Raw genomic sequence first — 20,748 nt, 5'->3', positions numbered from 1 at the left:
GCAAAAGCCAATGACTTAGTTTCAGGATGGGCTCAGCCATCAAGTCTGAAATTCAGGAAGCAGGCAGGGCAAAATAAAGTTGGAAAAAGAAGCCACGTGTCCTTTGGATTCAATTTGGAGGCAGCTAGCAGCAAATAAAAAAAACAGTTTCTGAGGTGGGAAATGAAGCAGCCTGAATCCCTTATTCAAGAAATTAGGCTTCGAAATAAAGTGGGAAGGTATTTGATGATAGTTGGGAGAGATGGCAGAGCAAAGTAATGGCTTATTCAAGATAAAGGACTCTATGAATATTTGAAAGCAGAAGGAAAGAGATGAAGGAGGAGAGATTAAAGCTTTGGGGAAGTAGAAGATAAACCTGGAATAAGAGTTCTCAGTAGGCTAAAAAGCAAGAGATCAAGGCAAAGTTGGACTCACCAGCATTAAATCCTCAAGACATCTCTCCCCCTTGATATGAATGTTTTGAGTTTGAAGTTATGTTGGAGCTTTTGGAAGTCTTAGGATATTTACAAGGACTTGAAAGTTCTACTTACTCGCTTTTCATTTTATAAAAGAAACCGTTAATGGCAAACTGAGGGTTGGGACCAGTTTCTTCTGGTGCACCGTGGTTTGAACATCCCCCACGCGCTTAGCACACCTGGTATTAAGTCATTACCTGTGTCATTATTTGCTTAGAGCCTTTCTTCTTTGACGGATCTAAATAGCACACAGGGAGAACCCACATGTGTGCTTTTAACCCAGCGCCCAGCAACCTGTGCAGTGCCAAACGTATAATGGGAGTCTGATAAATATTTGTTAAATGGGTGAATAAAGGAATGAATTAGTGAGTGGCCTTTCCCACAGAATGCAAACTTGTATCCAGGGAGATAATGCAGGATTTGCCTTATTCTCTGGAAGTGAATCACGCAGTTATCAAGTACATTACCTTTTTCAAAACCATGTGGTTAAGGACCTGGGGCTTTTCCAGTACCTTAAAAAAATAATCACACACCCCAAAGATATTGTCAAAATGAATAGAAGAATCCGTCCTTGAATGCAGATGAGAAGCGAATTTAACTGGAGAGTAAGATGGTGTGCAACATATTTACACTTTCTGTACTGGCTTGATGGCAATTTGCTTCTACTTTGTTATCTGTGCAATGGGAATAATGGTTAAGGGGTGTTGAGCATAATTAAGATGGCAAAGTACTTCTAGCAGCGTCTGATGCCTTTAGGGTTAACTCCGAGTATTATTCCATCATTTACTTCCTCTAAAAGTTAAGTTTCCAACTTTGTATATTATTTTTATTATAATGCAACTAGATGGTTAAGAGGGCTTACCGCTTATAGCTTTTCCATCTAAAAACCTTACTACTCACTCAAAATGGATAAGCTCCAAGATTCAGGAGGCATTATTACATCAAGTGTGGTCCATAAATATCTGCAGACTGCCTAAATAATGATTTAATATTAAAAGTGGCTTCATTTCACCCTCATGAGAAACCTCAGGCTCAGGAAGGCTAAGCTACTCGCCTAGCCTTACCCAGTATCGGCAACTCCAACCCAAGCTTCTTGATGCCTGCCTCTAGTCATTTTGCGTATCTGCAGCTGATTCTATCTCTGATTTTTTTTCTTTTCTCCCATCAGGACATGATGATCAGAAGCTCTCCACAGAATGGTTTCTAATTGTGCTTATGGCAACCATCTGCTTCCTCGTGTTAATTTTCACCCTCATCTGTAAAACGTAGGTTTTTTTTTTTTTTAAATTTCAATGTTTCCAATGAGGTCTGAGTATTGAATTTTTACACTTCGGCCGTGCCTCCATTAGGGTGCCTATTATCAGATGGAATTTACAGCGCTTTGGGGTCCTCTGGACTGCCTCTCCAAGGGGAGTATGGACCAAATTTAAAAAATGAGAAACATCCTTAGGTGATTTATGGAGACCAGACAGAGCACAACACAGCCCCTCAGCCATGACGCACCCTTCTTGAATTTGACAACAGTGTAGTCATTTCTGCGAAACCTTTTACTTTTGTGTTCTTTTGATTCCTTTACTGCCTTCCCACTCAGTATCTGGTTGTCCTAGTTGAGCCACTAGCAGATTCCCTTTATAGCTTGGGAGACTGAAATCACCCCAGTGCCTCCCATGGTCTGATCTCCAATGAGGAAGTGCCAGCTCCCACCCTCACCCTTTGATCACCTGGTCCCTGAGTGGCCGATTGTCCTTTGGTCAAACTCAGATTGTAGAAAGGTTGTGCAGATCTGGTGACCAACCCTCGAGCCTGCAAATGGCCCCATGAAAACTCTTCACTCGCTTTGGCAGTCAGCAAGGCAAAGTGCCATTCAGGAGGCTTAAGGACATGTTCTGTCTCAGTCCTTTCATAATTTAGAAAACTACTTAGGTTTTAAAGAGCTTCATTATTATACATGTTACATTCTGTGGGGTGGAAGGTGGCAATTCAAAGGAGAGGAAAAAGTAAACTCTGTGAGCCAGGACAGGTGGGTGTGGAGCTGGAGCCAGCATGGGTCAGCGGTGGGGCACCGAGGGCTTACACATCACCCATGTTCAGAAATTAGGCCGAAAACATGGACCAACACAAAGCAATTACCATCATGTCTTCCTTGGGTGATTCAGAAGCCACATCATAGCCCAACTACTATTACAATATAGATATTTATAACTCTTGGTCAATAAAGGTTTTGAATTTATAGAACAGCAAGTCCTGAGATTAACTAGGTCAATTTGTAGAGTAGATACTGAAAGACAAGAAAGGATGCTCTTGTTCACCTAATTCTCTGCTTTACTCTGTTTTCAGAGGTCACTTATGGACCAGGTTGTTTCCACCGGTTCCGGCACCAAAAAACAGTATTAAGGATTTCTTTGTAATCGTCAGCCCTGAGGTAATGTTGAAGTCTCTTATGATGGGTCCTATCTGCCCAGGGTTGGGTCTCCAGGGATTGGTCATCAGGTTACTGGTTTTCCATATTCCAAGGCAGAGTGTCTACCCGGGGGGGAGGGGGGCAGTGACTTTACGTCGCTTTAGTCATTCTGCTCTTTGGCTCAATGTTATGTTATGTATGTTCATTAGTGTCGGGATATTAGAAATGTCCTGTTCAGCTGTAAGTGTCCTCACCAGTCAGGCTGGTATTTTTTCTATCAGCCGTCTCTTAACTGAGCTGGGACAATTCCTTCACTCTTAGGAGCCCTGACTTCCTTTTCTCTATAGTCAAGGGGCAGAGATGAGATGGTCCAATGTCCTGTTGAGCCCTGATGTTTTAAGAACCTGTGTTACGGCACATGGATACCTTAATCAATAACATTTTTCAGAGGAACTTTTCCTAGTTCCTTAGGATAAAGGACCATAGAGAAGGCAAATTACTTCCCTAAATATGCATTTCCTTAGGCCTTGTTGGCCATTCAAAACTTAGGCTTACCTGAATGCTCACTTAGCAACGGGCTGCCCAATTGTTCTAGCATCATTTTCTGAAAAAAGAATCATCCTTTTCCCCAGTGAATTGTCATGGCATCTTTGTTGAAAATCAGTTATCTATATATGTGTGGGTCTACTTATGGACTATCTGTTTTCATTTATCTGTTTGTCTATCATTATGCCAATGCGGTCTTGGTAACTATAGCTTTATTGCAAACCTGGAGATTAGGTAGTGTAAGTCTTCCAAACAGGATTTTTTAAAAAAAGATTTGTTTATTTAAGGGGCATCTGGGTGACTCAGTCGGTTAAGCATCTCCCTTTGGCTCAGTTCGTGATCTCAGGGTTCTGGGATCGAGCCCCACATCAGGCGCCTTGCTCAGTGGGGTCTGCTTCTCCTCCCACTCCTTCTGCCTGCTGCTGTACCTGCTTATGTTCTATCAAATAAATAAATAAAATCTTAAAAAAAAGATTTGAGAGAGAGAGAGAGAACATGAGTGGGAGAGGCAGAAGGAGAGAGAGAATGTCAAGCAGATTCCATGCTGAGTGTGGAGCCCAACTCGGGGCTCCATCCCAGGCCCCTGAGATCAGGACCTGAGCCAAAACCAAGAGTTGGAAGCTCAACTGACTGAGCCACCCAGGTGCTCCCAAACGAGATTTTTCTCCAAAGTTGGTTTGGTTATTCTCGGTGTTTTGTTTTGCATTCCCGTATAAATTTTAGAGCAACTTTATTAATTTCTACCAAAAAAGTTGCTGGGATCTTGATTAGGATTGTGTTAATTGTAGGTTAATGTGGGGAAAAGTGACATGTTAAAAATGAGTCTCCCAATCTGTAAACATGACATAGCATCATAGCATACAAACAAAAAATATCATCAATCTATTTAGGTTTTCTTTAATTTCTCTCAGCAATATTTTGTGATTTCCAGTGTACAGTTATTATTATACACTTTGTCAAATCCGTCCTTAAATTAAGTGGTTATTTAGATTAGGGATCAGCAAACTTTCTCTATGAAGAGCCAGATAGTAAATACCTAACAGCCAAATGGTTTCTCTCAACTATTCAGTGTTGCTGCTGTGGTGTGAAAGTAGCCGTAGACAGTATGCAAATGAATGAGCTTGGCTCTGGCCAATAAAACTTTATTTACAAAAACAGGCAATAAGCCAGATTCTGCCCACAGGCTGTAGTTTGCTGATCCTTCATGTAGATCAAGCTATTGTATTAACAAATTTAGCTTTCCAATGTAGTGCTTCATGAACGGATGAATAACCTGGTGATTGTAGGGCAGCTAAGGGTCAAACCCTCACTGAAATGGATCATTTCGATAAGCTGTGACCTTTAGAGTTTTCAGTTTGGGTGTTTGGAATAATTATAGACCATAGTAGTTACGAACCTAGTCAAGCAAAGAATTGAGTCAGACAGAAGAACCATTCTGTCCCAACATCCCGTGCTCTCCTTTACCAGCGAACAGGGGCTTTGCTTTTGTTAACCCATAGCTTTTCTGGAAAAAGAGTGGACCCCATTGAGAAACCTTGTTTGGTTTCATCTGAATTTGTGCCGTCAATCCCTCCTTGCTCCAGCATAGTCATCCCCGATAACCTCCATTTGATTTTAGCAGCCCAGTCATTTGTCTTGTTGCCTCTTCATGGAACATCTTAATGCTGATATCTAATTTCCCTATAGAGCCCCCAAAGATTTTCTTTAATATTCTGAGGTTGGTGAAAGAAACTGGCTTAAGAGCTTATTGTATAAGCTTGTGGTTTGTTGTTAATTAAAATCAAGTCATGTGTGCAAAATAACTTGGGGTCGACAAGCTGGTTTCAAAATAAGCAAAGGATTAACGTCAGAGCTCAGAGCTGCTAGGCTCCTCTTAGACAACTTACTTCTCACATTGCTGAGTTTCATGTATAAAAGAGACAAACTGACAGAGATAGCATATAGAACTCAGAAAATGAAGTATTGCCCTATAATGCTTTCAGCCTATGGTCTCAATTTTCCGCCTGGGAGAATATGCCCCAGCCTGAAGCTCTGAAGGTAAAGTCCTTCGGACTCACTCTTGGGGCCTCTGCTACAAGGGGGTGGGAGACACCAATTAGTGCTATTGGAAATGATGGTTTTGGTTTTGCATCCCACCAGGAAGCCTGTAGTGTGTGGGAAAGGAAGTTTTCTGCTTGCAATTACAAACTGCATCTCTGAGCTTGGTGTGGGTACCCAGAGTCCTGGGATTTGGAGGGTATCTGCCATCCCGGAGCTCTCATTAAGCAATTTTTTGCTTGTCCAGACCCAAGTTAGAAATTGTTCTGTAACGTTCAAGAGACAGGTACTGACAGGGAGAGGTGGGAGTGAAGACGGAGGGGCAGAAGCTAACCCTTATCAATTACAAAGGCGGCGGCTTTTTGTTAAAAAAAAAATAAAAAAGTTGTGTCCTGTGTTTCAGGTTTGTTAGAGAGCAGTTTCCAGCTGTTCCTTATTTCTACAATGGTAGCCAGAGAGGGTTCCTTCCAAAATTAAATATAAGCCATTTAAATTCTAGTACCTAAGGCAGAGAGCACATTGCTCTGGTTGTCACCACATACTCAATGCACAGCAGTGTCTAAGGTACAGTAGGTATCATAGGTATTAAAAATGTGTTAAATGAGGGGCTCCTGCTTGGCTGGGTCGGTTAAGCATCTGCCTTCAGCTCAGGTCATGATCTCGGGGTCCTGGGATTGAGCCTGCGTTGGGCTCCCTGCTCAGATCCCTGCTCCCTTTCCCTCTGCTCCCATCTCCCCCCATGTGTGTGCATGCATGCACTCTCTCTCAAATCAAGTCTTTTTTAAAAAATGTGTTGTATGAGGAAGCAAGGTAGAGAAATATCTCTTGTAGGTGATTTCTGTCACAAAGTTTCTCATTAATAGCATTATAATAGCCCAAATTAGACAAATACAGCCAAATTTAAGGGGAGATTACAATAAACTATGAAGGAAAAATGGTGGAACTATTCAATGATGCAGCCCAAGAATATATATTTTCAAATATTACATGATGTTACACAGAAAGCAATTTATGAAGCTGACTATCCATTTGCCTTCATTTAACTGTAAAGGTAACTTTGTACCTAGAAAATAAGGCTGGAGAGAAACAATGGGCTGTGTGTGGGAGATAGGTTGATGGATAGAGTTTTGTTTTCTTCCTATTTTCCATATTTTCTTAGTGAACATTTACTATTTTTATAAGCAAAATACACTTAAACAATTGTAAAGAAATTCGAGAGAAGAAAAAGTGTACTTAAAGACATCTAAGGGAGGATGTTTTGTTTTATAGAAAACGGTTTCCAGTGAAACAGAAATTGAAGTCATAAGTTATGTGGAAGAGCCTGGACTTGAGACCCTGGAAGATTCCGTGTTTTGATTGGCACTGGAACGTTCTCAAAAGTGAACTCACACTCACATGCCTCAGTGATAAGAAGAACGGGAACTGTTGTTTCCTGGCAAAGAAGAGTTCCAAATTTACTGAACGCTCAGTTTAGCTGTAAGGCAATGTGGCCAGACAGATCTCTTAAAAGCGTGGATGCCTCCTAAAAAACTCCTTGCTCGCTCGGTGTGATTGCTCAACCTGACCATTCTGCCAGGTCTTTCCTTCCCCCTCTGCAGGGCACCTACTCCTCCCTTGCCAATCTTTGCGATTTACATTACTTACCTCAAACTTCTGTGCAAGAGACAGTTTTTAAGGCCGACGTCAACTGGCAGGGAAGGTTGTAGAGCTGAAGCTACCAATGGTGATACTCAACTGAAATATCCACAAGGAAGCACTCTGCCCCAGCCTGGAGTTCATTACGAACGTAGAGTCGAGGCTGTCTTTCCCAGAGCAAGTGGGACCTGTGGTGTTTTTTGTTTTGTTTTCCCCTGAGTTGTAGAATACGTTTTCTTTCAAGTAGTGTGTGTGGGGTGGGGGACTACCTACAGATATGATTGAGGAAGCACGATTTGAGGCAAACTCATTAAAAAATGAAGAGCTAACATATCACTCCATACCAAAGCAGAGATTCGGATTTTGTTTGAGATTATATTCTTGAAGGCAGCCTGGATATTTGGGAAGATACTGAGAAAGGCCTTGGGTAGAATTGGGTTGGGAAGGGGATTGCTCAATCAGGAATGAACTTTCTGGAGAGATGTTGGCTTGCACATATTTTAAAGCAATTGTCGGGTGCTGGTCCAGTAGTTCTGGGTCAATCCTACAAGCATCCCATCAAACATCCTAATCTAGACATCCTCTCCACATCCTCCTCTAGGGGTCTGCATCTAGATTGGAGGCCTTGGTGATGGGCAGTGGGCTACAGGTAGAACCAAGTACATACAGGTGTGTCCAGGGCAGAGAGGAGGTAGGAGGGAACAGTGAGTACTCAAAAGGACCCCAACAGTGCTGATGATACGTGGCCCTGGAGTAGGAAGCTTAGGACAGGGAAACAAGGTCACAGTGTTTTGAACCCCCTGTATGGCTACACACTCTATATGCTTTCCAGAGTTGTTTTAGTCAAGTGGATTCAATAATGGGGCACACTGAGTACCAAGTACTTCCAGAGGGTGTTCTTTTGGTAACCATCCATTGAAACAAGCAGGGAGTTAGACCCAGAACAATAGGGACAGCAGTATGACAGCTATCAGTTACTGCCTGTTTCCAAGTACTATGGACTGAATGTTTGTGCCCATTCCCCTCTAATTCATACTGAAACTCTGTACCCCAATGTGATGGGATTAGGAGGTGTGGGGGGGCGGTCTTTGAGTGGTGATTAGATCACGAGGTTGGAGCCCTCATGAAGGGAATTAGTGCTCTTTTAAAGGGACTCCAAGGAGTTTTCTTTCCCCTACATAAAGATAGGAGAAGTTGGCGTTCTGCAACCACTAAGAGGGCTCTCCCAAGAACCCTGCCATGCTGGCACCTTGAACTGGGGACACCAGCCTCCAGAACCAAGAAATAAATTCCTGTTGTTTATCAGCCACCCCGAGTATGGTTCTTTGTAATAGCAGCCCGAGCTAAGATGCCCAGGGTTAGGAACTATACCTGATATTTCACACACATCATCTCTAATCCCGAGAAGCCCACAACATTTGTATCACTGCCGCATTTTACAGGGGAGATCACTGAAGAAACTGCATACTGAAGCATTGAATACCAGGCTCAAATGAGCCCAGTAGTGTAGATAGGCCTGCTGGAAAAAAGCTGATGCCTGCTTAGAGGTGGGACCAGGAGGGCATGGCCCATGGAGGTGCTGCATTCACTGGCAAAATGTCTGATTATCGGACTGATCCAGAATCTCTGTGAATGGCATTCAAGAACCTGCATTTTTAGTGAACATTCTTAGACATTCTGAAACTCGCCAGTACATTAGAATCACCTGGAGGCATCATTAAAACAGATCGTTGGGCCCCAACCTCAGTTTCAGATTGAGTAGATCTGGGGTGGGGTCTGAGATTCTGCATTTCTAATAAGTTCCCGGGTGATGCTGATGCTTGTTTCCCAGTCACACTTCATGAACAGCAGCCCTGGGTGTTTCTGACGAATACCAAAATTTGGAAACCAACTGCTGCAGGAGTAAGTGATTGAAAAGTCCTGCCCCAAATTGCCCCCTTTGGGGCTTATCGCTCTCTGACTGATGTCCTTCAAAACCAGAACCTGGAAACCTAGGGTAATGGCCACTGCCTCTGCTAGGAGTCTGGAAGAGAAGGAGGAAGCTGCCCCCACTTTGGCTGCTTCTTCATTGTTGGGTGTGGTGTTCCACATCAGAGATGCCTCCCTCAACCTCAGTACCAGCCAACACCTAGGTACAAAACCAGCACCACCATCTGGATCTTGGTCTGTGTGTTTCAGGAGCAACACAGTGTGGACCATGTGGTCTCCCCAGTGCATTAGGACCTTCCTCTTCCTCACTGCTCAGCTCCTACTCATTTTTTTGAAACCCAAATCCCATGTCTCTTCTGCGAAGCCTTAAAAAGCAGTTTGATTGAGCCTACCTCTGGGTTTTCACTCTGGGCTTCTATCCCTCTCTCGGAGCTATTGCACTGTAGGATATACCATTCACAGTTTGGAGGTCTCCCCAGACTGTGTGCTCCAGGAGGATGGCGCTCATGTGAAATTCATCCTCTTATCTGTGGTGTCTAGGACCATTGGACCCTTTCAACCCTGGCACAGGGCCTTGCATGTAGTTGGAACTGAGTGATATTTGGCAGAGATCACCAAGGCCTATAATAATATCATGGAAAGGAAGACGGGTGTCTAATGAGAAGATGATTGGAAATAACCAGGACACACATGTGTGCCCGACCATCTGGCTGGTGTACCCTAGTCCTTTTTTGCTGATGATGTGTCTAAGTGGTGACGTAGAAATGCCGTATAAAAGGAGTTAGGCTTTGGATGTGGCATGTTTTAAGTGGTCTGTCCAGTTTTCGCTGGCTTTGTCATGACAAATCAGAGTGTGAACATTTTCTTAACAGTAAATACCCCCATCAACAGGTCAATTAGACATTGGCACCCACCTCTTTACATCTTCCACCAGGACAGGAGTGAGCGCCAGCTGTCTCCCAAAGAGCCTTCAGTCGCATGCTCAGAACAAACAGCGCTTCTCTAAGACAGCCTTTCCAATAAGGATTTTAGTCCGATGTCTTTCTTTGGCAGTTGGAATTCTCTGAGCGTAGCATAGGGAAAGTGCCGGGGAGACTCGAAGGGGGAGTTCAGTGTGCCAACAGCACAACCATCTGAGCCTTATTGAAATGCTCAAGGCCTCAAGCTATTTATGCAGGCTGGGCAAGAATTCCACTCGGGCGAGGAACATCCTGATTAAAAATCCAAACGTTTTCATGGTGAGACTTGTATGTGTCAGGACCATCTGTTGGTGGAATTAATAAACCTTGGGTGCTAATTTGTTAAAGAAAAAGTAGGTGTCTAGAAGCGAGAACAGAGAACCGAAAACAATCTTTGGTGGCACGAGGCAAGGTGAAAACCCTAATTAGAACAGGAACCCTAATTAGAACAGGACTTGGTGTTAGCCCAAGGATCTTTGTGACAATGACCCTATAGCTATTCCTGCTTCCACACCCTGCAAATCAAGTTCCAGGATACAAACCTTTTGAAAGCCACTTTTCAAAGAATATTATATTGAACCAGAAGACAATCTTATCTTTTTGCCAGTAGCCCTGTGTTTTAGGTAATACATGTGAATGTAAATTCTCTTCAGAACGAGAACTGTTTCACACAGACGACAGCGAATTGTCTAAGTCCGCAAATCGAACAGGAGCACATTTCTCATTCCCCGCCGCCATATTCTCATTCTTTGTCCCCAACATTGTTTTTATCATCTCTCAGCTAGGACCATCACAACTCAACTAAAATCCTGGCCTCCAGTATTGTCTTTCTTGGAAGGACCTACATAAAATCACGCCTGCCTCCATCACCCCCGTCCAAGACCCACAGATAACTCTATCACCTTCAAGTTAAAGCTGCTGTCAACGCGAAGTCCCTGGGACGCAGCTCCTCAGTGGCTTCCTGGCCACATCCCGAAGGAGCGCCCCTCCGTAACGAACAGCACGCCCTCTCGTCCCTCCATCCCCCCGCGTCAGCTTTCTCTGGTCTTTTTCTTCATCGGTTGACGGTTATCTTCTATAATTTCAGTCCTTTGCCACCAGGAAAACTCTGTGTTCCCCAGGTAACTTCATTTTGAGTCTATTTTATCACTTACTGTATTATTTAAAAATTCGGGGTCTCATTTAAAGGGAGACACGCTGAGGTCAAGAACAATGTCCTGGCTGTGTACTTAACCACCGAGTTGGAACTGGCTGAATTTTGCGGGACAATAAAAAACAAAGTGGGTTTCTTAAAAGCGAAGCCGACCCGAAAACTACATATATTCAATTTAGCTCGAAAGAACGAAGCTCTAACGGGCAGACTCATTTATTAAAGCTGTACAGCGACAGCCAGAAACGACACCATCACTAAAGCTTAGAAATGAAGTAATAAGAACTCACAGTTAGTGTGGCTCGCGTTCCTGAGACGCCTCTCTCTACCTCACCAGCCGGTCATCACTCGGGCTCCGTGGGGCTCTCGCTGAACTTCCGTGAGCCAGTACTACCCATAGGGCTCGCGATAAATGGGTGGCAGGTGGAGCAAAATTAGCCCACGTGGCCCATGTGTGTTAACTTAAAGTTCTACTGGACTCTTTTCACCATGAAGGTGTGTTATCAGATTAGTTTCATTCATTAAACTAAAAGCAAAGCTCTGTCCCTGCCAGGTGATGCAATGAAAGACGATGTAAACCTGGGAAGGGGCGTGGGGAATCGCAGGAAAGATGTCAGCAATGAAGTACTGGTGTCATAGTTCAAAAGTCAGCAAGTTTCTTCTTAAAGAGCTAGATGGAAAATATTTTCAGCTGCGAGAGCCATCTGTTCTCCACGGCAACTTCTCAGTTCTGCCATTATAGCACAAAAGCAGCCACAGACAGTATATAAATGAGTGTGGCTGTGTTCCAATAAATCTTTATTTACAAAAACCAGGCAATGAGCCAGGTTTGGACTGTGGGCCAATATTTATCTGTACATAGCTTAATGGATCCAAAATGTTACATTTGAGCATGCCGTTTCTTTTCTTCCTTTTTTTTTTTTTTTTTAAAGCAAAGCAACCAATTTGGGAAATATGTTTAATCAATAAAGATAGTTCTATGGTGGGGGACACCTCTCTGGTGTAGTTTGTTGAGCATCCAACTCTCTCTCTCTCTTTTTTTAAAGATTTTATTTATTTATTTGACAGAGCGAGAGACAGCCAATGGGAGAGGGAACACAAGCAGGGGGAGTGGGAGAGGAAGAAGCAGGCTCCCAGTAGAGGAGCCTGATGTGGGGCTCAATCCCAGAACCCTGGGATCACGCCCTGAGCCAAAGGCAGACGCTTAACGACTGAGCCACCCAGGCGCCCCCAACTCTTGGTTTCAGCTCAGGTTGTGATCTTAGAGCTGTGAGATCAAGCCCCTGCATCAGGCTCTGTGCTCAGCACGGAGTCTGCTTAAGATTCTCTCTTCCTCTGCCCCTCCCTGCCACTCTCTCTCTGTCTCTCTCAAATAAATAAATCTTAAAAAAAAAAAAAATCATTCTATGGAGGGAGGTGGTGGTTAAAAAAATGTGTTGTGTTTGACTGAACTTTACCTTGTTATGAGTTGGTTTTGCAAGAAACAAGGGTCCAGAATTCTGTTCATACTTTTATCTGTTCACACCTTTTACACCATTTGCCAATAAGCATGTGTTTCTGTCACCTCCAGTGAACCCTGAAGAGGGAAGCCGTAATCTGATTTCTGTGGTTTTCCAGTGCCCAGCACAGTGTGCAACACATAGAAAGCGTTGACATCTTCATTGTTGACAAACAAAAGAGGAATGACTGGGCCGATTCAAACTCTGTTATTTGGTCTCAGATATTTTGTTCTAAAGTGTGATAAATGGGGGCGCCTGGGTAGCACAGTCGTTAAAGCGTCTGCCTTCGGTTCAGGGCGTGATCCCGGCGTTCCGGGATCGAGTCCCACATCGGGCTCCTCCGCTAGGAGCCTGCTTCTTCCTCTCTCACTCGCCTGCTGTGTTCCCTCTCTCGCTGGCTGTCTCTCTGTCACATAAATAAATAAAATCTTTAAAAAAAAAATAAAAAAAAATAAAGTGTGATAAATGGCACATCAACCACATATTTTTTTTCAACTAGTTCTGTTATAGTTATGTTCTGGGTGACAAGCCTCTTTCAAGACATTTCTGGAATCTCCCTCCATACCTCAGAGCCATGGACCCCTTTAGAGATTTGATAACACGTCAGCAAGATCCTAGAATTTTGCATTAGAAATTAATTACCTCAACAAGGATGAATCCTCTAAGCCTGAAGTTGCCAGACTTAGCAAATAAAAATAGATGAAGCCCAGTTAAATTTGAATTTCAGATAAATTTTGCATGGGGCATACACTATAAAATCATTGACTTTTTAAAAATCTGAAATCCAAGTTTAAGTTGGACTTCCCTATTTTATCTGGCAACTCAGATCTTGTAGGATAGCCTGTTTGAAAAATAGCTCTGAGAACGCTTGAAGTCCAGTACAACAAACAAGCAAAAACACCATTTGCAGTAAAAAAAAAAAATAGCCAAGCTGGGCTGCTTTGGAGCAGAGAAATCACCACACCTGAGCTACGTGAGGTTTCCCTGCAGGAATCCTGCACCTGGGATCTTGGCTTAAACCCCTGGTCACTCTTTAACAACCCACATACAACTTCCCACCTTATTCCCTTCTTGTTGCTGTATGGCAACCAATATCTGTCTATCTGTCTGTCTATGTGTGGTGGGGGGAGGGTTCCATCTCCTTCATTCTATGGCCCTCATGGGGTCTTTCAGCCACAGCACTCCCCTGTGCTAGAACAGTGCCTGGTACACAGAGGGTGGCCACTCGTCCCTGAATGACTGGTTGGAACCCACTTCAGGGACCTGCTCCTCCAAATGGCTGTGCCCCGAGTCTGCTTGTGATTCACGACTCCTTCATCTCCCACATACCAGCCCCTGATGTGCTCTGCTTGGACCTCACCATTTCCCCCTCGCCCACTCCATGTCCTCCTGACTGCTTTCCAGGAGCATTGAAGACACTATCTCCTTTTTCCCTCTTGTTCTTTCTCTCAGGAAAAACTTATTTCTAGGTGTTGAAATGCACTGAATTAAGAGTTCTAAATTCTGGTCCTGACTTTCTAATCATCTGTGTTACTTTGGGTTTGTAGCACCACCTCCTTACCTCCATTCCCTAAATGAAAAAGGAATAAAACCGGCATCTCCCACTTCTTAGTGTGAAGAGCACTTTGAAAACAATAAAAACAAATTAAGCTATTACTCTTTGTTAGTTGAAATCCTAAGACATACATATTTCCTGGTAGAGTTTGCGCTGTTCGTAGCAAGTGGTAGGACAACTGACCGTAACTGTTGGCGGTAAAGGACAGAGGATGAGTTTGTTTAAATTGCGAGCTCTCTTGAGTATTGTCGTTTACACTTGAGTCATGGGATTGGAACATTTAATCAGCACGCGCCATTTAGCATGAGGGGAAAGGGGCCTCCTTTTGGACAGGCATATGGTCATCACACCCTGCCAGGAGAGCAGGGGCTGAGCAAATCACCCCAAGTGGTGCCAGACACTCTTCCTCCTCTAGCTTTGTTCGTGTCAGGGTTGGGGGGATACAGGCCTGGTGCCTGGGAAGTAGTCAAGAACACAAGTGATTTAAATACCAGCTAATAGGGGCACCTGGGTGGCTCAGTTAGTTAAGCGTCTGCCTTCAGCTCTGGTCACGATCTCAGGGTCCTGAGATCAAGCCTGGCATTGGGCTCCCTGCTCAGTGGGAAGTCTACTGCTCCCCCTGCTTGTGCTCTTTTGCTCGTGCACACTCTCTCTCTCTCAAATAAATAAATATGCAAGTAAATAAACAAATAAAAAGCTAATGGGATGATAGACACATATGGGTACTGATGGGGTGCCCTGGTAGTCAGACAAATGAGAGGTCAATACCGAGGAGAAACTGAGGAAGGCTTTGGAAAAGCTGGCTTCTGAGTGAGGACCCTACTGCCTAACTTCTTTTATAAATATTAATATTATTAAATATTTTTATTTTATTAATTGTGTTAAATAACTAAATATTTATATTAAGACATGAAAATATTTAAATAAAAGGTGATAATGGACATGTGTGTTGAGTTCAACTCATTTTGGCTAAGGGAAGCATCGGCATTCTTCATCTGGTTTTTGTGACTATCTCAGTCAGTTGAGAAAAAGAACAGTAACTGATCTATAAAATAGTTGCTGATGTTTACAGAGCTGTGCGTTTAGAACGTTACAAACCTTACCCTATATAGTGAGTAACAACTGTCAGAATGCATTCCAGGTGGTCAGACGCCAGGATATTCTTAGACACTGTATTAAGCTGCCTGTGTAAGGTCCAGTGTCTTTCATTTTTGATGGAGTAATTTTGGGTGTGCCTAGAAATGGACTACAAGTCTTTCACTGTAAAAGGCTTGCTCCTCACTGTGATTGGCCAGAGAATTGTTTTAATTTTAACAACAGGAAAATACAGTCAATTCTTGATTATCTATGTTAATGGAGGAGAAATAGTGGCATGGATAATCCAATATGGTGTACAGAAATCACCTTATGGTGATTACATCAAATTACTTTAAAAATTACATGACATTTTAGTAGTTAATTATGTACTATTTATGTCATTTTTATAATTTATCACTCAGCATTCAACGTTTTTGAGCATACTTTGCAGAAAGGTAAGGGTGGTGGAAGAGACTGGGAAAAGGTTAATCAGGATTTGAACATTGCTTCCCGGATGTAAATAACCAAAAATCTGAAAGTAGGAATAACTCAGTCATTCTATCTTCAGATAAAAAGCTAATGGAAGCTCCCATCACGCAGGCTGGAAGAATTCTGAGCTCACCTGAGAAATGAAATTTATCACTCATGTCTTCTGCCTCCAAGCAAAGATGCTGTTTTGTACAAAGGGTGTTTGAGCTCTGTAAAAACTCAGGACCACTGGGAAAATCCAATTATCTGGCAAAATAGAATTTCCTTTTAAACAGTTAAATCACAGGTAGATTAGGTAGTTTACACACACAAAAAGAAGGTCAGAGTCAGCACTTGAAATGGTTAAATGACCAAAGCAAATAGGCCTCTTCCTAGTGCTCTTGCTTCAGTCACCATCCCAAGTGGGAATATATTCCATTTGACTATAGTATTTGGGACCCGGGCCCAGGGAAGTCCCCTTGGATAGCTAAGCATAGAAACTGTGTTCTTAGATCTTCCTAGTATCTATTATCCCATCTCGTGGAAACGTCATCTCAATTTTTCTCTCACAGCTATCCCTTTGCTATGAGTGCAGGTTTGGTGTGATCAAGGATATGGAGCAGAGTAGCATCAAAATCATAAAGCCAATTCGTTTCCAGAAAAGCACTTGGAATACAATTTCCAAAGTTCCTGCAGTCTGGATTCTTAGAGTAGCCTGGTTCTTATTCTCACCAACACTTGGCCATTCAGCGTTTCCTCAGCTCGTGTGACCTAATCTGTGTCATTCCTTTTTGTTTGCTCAACTTAGCCAGTTGTTTTCCGTTGCTTGCAACCAGTGAACCCAACCTGTAACCACCTCGGAAGCCAACAAATCAGACAGATGTGGGTGAAGGTGCCTACGATGCACTTTCTAAAATACCTTCAGCTCAGTTAGACAACAGCTAATCCAGGTCCTCATTTACCAGATAATGAAGCAGAGAGATACAAAGAACTTTTTCAAAGCATAAAGTTTGAAGCCAGGCCTTCTAATGCTTTCCACCACCTAACAAAAGCAGTGACACAGTCTTCTCTGGTTGGGTCACTGTGGCACACAGGCGGGCAACTGATGCAAAATGCTACGTCAAAGACCCCTTCAGTGAATTAATCAATGATTATTTATTGCAAGGCACTGTGCTAGGCACTATGGAGAGTACATGGAAGATAAGACCAAAGTCCCTGCCCTCAAGGAGCTTACAATCTAGTTGGGAAGACAAGGCATAAGTACAAGGAAAATTAAGTAACAATACAGGAGTTAAGTTAAAATGCAAGATAACAGTACAAGAGATTTCCAAAAGTAGTACCTGATTAATTACTAAATGAGTGGTATTGACAGGGCTTGCGGCTAATTCACAGGAAGGACATCCTAAAGGGCTGAAGTGTGGGAAGACTTCACAGACAGCTGGGGCTGGAGCTACGCTAGGACGGTCGGGAATTGGGTGAGAAAGAAGAGTGGGGAGGGCACGATCAAAAGGCACAGAGGTGAGACCAAAAGCAAGCAGTGTTTTGGGGCCAGTGAGGGCTCAGTGTAGCCTGGTATGAAGTTACGTTATTAGATTAAGAAGGGCCTTAAATGATCAAGTTAAGATTTTTCCTTTTAGCAATGGGGTGGAGGAAACCTTAAAACAACAGATATCCCTATAGGTTAAACATACAAAAGACTTAGCAAATCAAGAGGAAATATTAACGTTTGATCTTCAGGATATTTGTGGATTTTGACCCTCTGTGCTTCCAAAGAGGATTTGAAATGATGTCTTCAGGGTTGTCAGTTCCAAAGGAATAGCTTTGGATCATGGCCAGAGACTTTTGAGTCCCTCTATCGTCTCAAATTACAACGAGCACAAGGGTGAGCTAACAAATTCCCTGACAGGCAGGCAGGAAAAATGCTCCCAAAAGACAAGTATCTTTACAAATGACAGAATATTTATTAACAATACCTTTAAAAAAAGAGTACATATGCTAGATCACTGGTAAATATCATTTACACTGGGGTTGGGAACTACCTGGGGTGTCATTTTTTTTTTCATTCATTTTATTGTTTTGTTGATTTTTTTGTGTGTGTGATTTTAAGTTCTGTTGTATTTTAACATAGAAGTAACCATATCAAACTAAGAGAGGAACACAGCTTGAAATACTGACAATATTTTTTTCTGGTTACCGCCCTAGTTTTTACACAAGTGGAATCCTGATTATGACTTTATTGGATAAATATAGCTAGAAGGTTGAAAAGTTAACTTCTGTTATTTGTAAGCAAAAATGACAAATTACAGGCAAATTTGAGCTCTCTGAGAAAGAAGAAAAGGTGGCAGAGTGTTTACATGTGAAAATTTTTATAGAAAATTTCATTGCCTTTTATATGCACTGTTCCACAAGTGTCAGCTTACAAAACCTCCCCCATTATAACAAATAGTTCTTTTCAAAAGAATATTTTTTTTGATATTGTCATTTTCCAATGTGTGATTTTAAGACCTAGAAGGTAAAGCTTATAAAGCAACGAAGCTACCTGCTGCAAAACAGGATAATCATCAAGATAACATACAGTTATACTAAAGATCTTTTATCGTGTCATGAAAAAATTCTTTGCGGCAACTATTTGCTGAAATAGGAGAAATTTGCCAAATTCCATACATGATTTTGATTCAAAAGAAGGGCTCTATTATTAAAGACATACACATATATAAAGAAATTATGAATCCATCAACAGAGAATTACCTTTTTAAAAAATGTACATTCAAGACAGATACATTTAAAGATAGTAAATTATCTTTTATCCTTTGAAAGACTTGATTGACTATAGTCACTTTTGGTCTATGTTACTACTGTATATGTAACTTCAAATTTAATGTCTAAGATAACGCTACTACAAAGTCGATGCTAACTTAGTTGAGTGAAAGGAAAGTCTTACTGTACAATGCTAAATTCAGGGATGGGAATATTGCACAAGGTACCTCTTGGGCAGTTAGTTTAGGTTTTGAGTTTGCAGCCATTCCTGAAACCATCTCGAGTTGTGTTGAACAACAAAATTCACAACAGGGTGGGAAAATATATTGTACATATCAAAAGGACTTGATCCAATGCATTAACCGTCCAAAGAGTCATTTACATACAGTAGCCTTGAGTTACAGACCAAATCTTCAGCTGTTCTGCCACTGAATCTTGTAAAACTGTACAAGTAATTTGTAATTTATTTACCAAGAAGAGTTTCAAACTCTTTCTCTAAAGCAAATATTCTCAAATAATAATTGTATGATTGTGTTGCCCATAGCATTTTACAGCAGAGGAAAAAATTAATATCTACATTTCATGTTAACTTTAAAAAATTCTATAAAACACTAAATATATAATAAAAAATATGCATATAAGGACATATGTAAACTGCTTTGGTAACATCATATTACAGATGTCTTCAGTGCATTGCAGAGTTTCCAAAGAAACTTCAGACAAAGCTAGATTTGCTTTGAGGAAGTACTGTATAATGCCATTCCTAAAGAAGCAAAAAACATTTTTTTTCCAGTAATAAGATGTACTTGAACAACAATATTACTTAGTACTGGGTGTCTTCAAAACAACTAGCTAAATGTTGCTTATATTATAAACAGCAAGTCCTTTAGATAACTTTTGTCATAAACTGGACCTGGCTGTGAGGGAAATCATGATCGTGCTGATGGCTGACAGTGTACATGCATTTGAAGTGGAAGGTCCGGCTCCTCTTGCATAGGCATCTGAAAAGAGAGAATAAATTCACTCAATACTGCTTCACCCTAGCTACAGAGGAAAACGAGGCCAAAGGGTTTTAGGCATCAGCAGAACTGGCCAGATCCTACCAGAAATAACAATTTCCTAATGACTTTTTAATATCAGTTCTATGACTACCTAGCCAGGAACCTAAGAGTAGGTTATGGGACATCTCTGGACCTCCGTTGATGCATTTGCAAAATAAGGATTCTACATCTAACGTGAAAAGAAACCTCAATGTTACTAATAACATTACTAATGAATATTATATCAATGATGCAGCAAAATAAAAGTTACTGTTCCCTTTTTAACTCTACCTCTGTGTTGGGCATAGAGCCACGGGACACTTGATTCTTACAAAAAATGTAAGCACATCTGGTATTGTTATTACATTATTTAACAGATGAGGAAATTAGGGCCCAGAGAAGTAAGATAACTTGTCTAAGGTCAACCAGTTAGTAAATAGCTGAATTGGGATTCAAATCCATGTCTGTCTAAATATATCCTTTTCTCCCAACAAAATCATCTCCATCCTTTTAAATAAAACCTTTTCTAATAGGTCTTACATTTTTCATAGTAACAGATTACCAACTGTTGTTCGAGGTTCTCCAAGATTGTAAGATCTTTGACCAACAAAATGGACCATGTTTTGAGGGAGAGAACATGTTTTTTTCACAGTTATATCCTTATCATCTAATATCAATTAATTATACCAATATAATTGCTTATGATTTGTTTTTTATAATGAATTAAACCAAGAATCACCAATCTAAAAAAAAAAACAACAACCAAACAATCCTTACAATGATTAGAAAGTATGAAGTCAGATTTTAACAGAGTGAGATAAATTAACCTCCATAAAACCCCAATCTTGTGTTTTTGTGGCTTGGTAATTACTTCCACATCTCTGGTTCCACATCTCTGGTTCCTTTCAACAGAATTTAGAGTCCTTGCCTTACTGAGGTATAGAGACCAATTCTCCCCAGTTTTTTTAAAAGACAAGAATGCTGAGGTGCCTGGGAGGCTCAGTCTGTTAAGCGATGGACTCTTGATTTAGGCTCAGATCATGATCTCAGGGTTGTGAGATCGAGCCCCGCGTTAAGCTCTGCGGTGGGCATGGAGCCTGCTTAAGATTCTCTCTCTACCTCTGCCTCTGTTCCTCCCCTACCTCTAAAAAAAATAAAAGACAAAAATGTCTCTATGTTTATGTGGAGAAAAGGTACAGTAAATATAAACTTCATCTGGAAATTGACAAATCACTCCTGA

At 41.7% G+C, this 20,748-nt stretch overlaps 2 protein-coding genes across 9 annotated transcripts in view; one reads left to right on the top strand and one right to left on the bottom strand.

Annotated features, from left to right (window-relative positions):
• The window catches only part of IL5RA (interleukin 5 receptor subunit alpha), a 28,373-nt gene extending 21,143 nt beyond the window's left edge, over nt 1-7,230 (top strand). The window contains exons 8-10 of the mRNA XM_026501254.3: nt 1,624-1,720; nt 2,793-2,877; nt 6,709-7,230. Of these exons, the coding sequence (XP_026357039.1) occupies nt 1,624-1,720; nt 2,793-2,877; nt 6,709-6,795 (269 nt within the window). The 3' untranslated portion in view covers nt 6,796-7,230. The remainder of the gene's footprint in view (nt 1-1,623; nt 1,721-2,792; nt 2,878-6,708) is intronic.
• A 10,422-nt stretch (nt 7,231-17,652) lies between these two features.
• Nucleotides 17,653-20,748, bottom strand: part of LOC113256632 (contactin-4) — an 877,814-nt gene continuing 874,718 nt past the window's right edge. For all 8 annotated transcript variants that reach the window (XM_057311891.1, XM_057311888.1, XM_044385021.3 and 5 more), the window contains one exon: nt 17,653-19,469. In XM_057311891.1, coding sequence (XP_057167874.1) covers nt 19,369-19,469 — 101 coding nt within the window. In that variant the 3' untranslated portion in view covers nt 17,653-19,368. The remainder of the gene's footprint in view (nt 19,470-20,748) is intronic.

The sequence above is a fragment of the Ursus arctos genome, unplaced genomic scaffold (genome assembly GCF_023065955.2).
Source record: "Ursus arctos isolate Adak ecotype North America unplaced genomic scaffold, UrsArc2.0 scaffold_14, whole genome shotgun sequence".
In the NCBI taxonomy this organism is placed as follows: Eukaryota; Metazoa; Chordata; class Mammalia; order Carnivora; family Ursidae; genus Ursus; species Ursus arctos.
The sequence above is the reverse complement of the archived record's forward strand: the minus strand, read 5'-3'. Positions and strand labels throughout refer to the sequence as shown.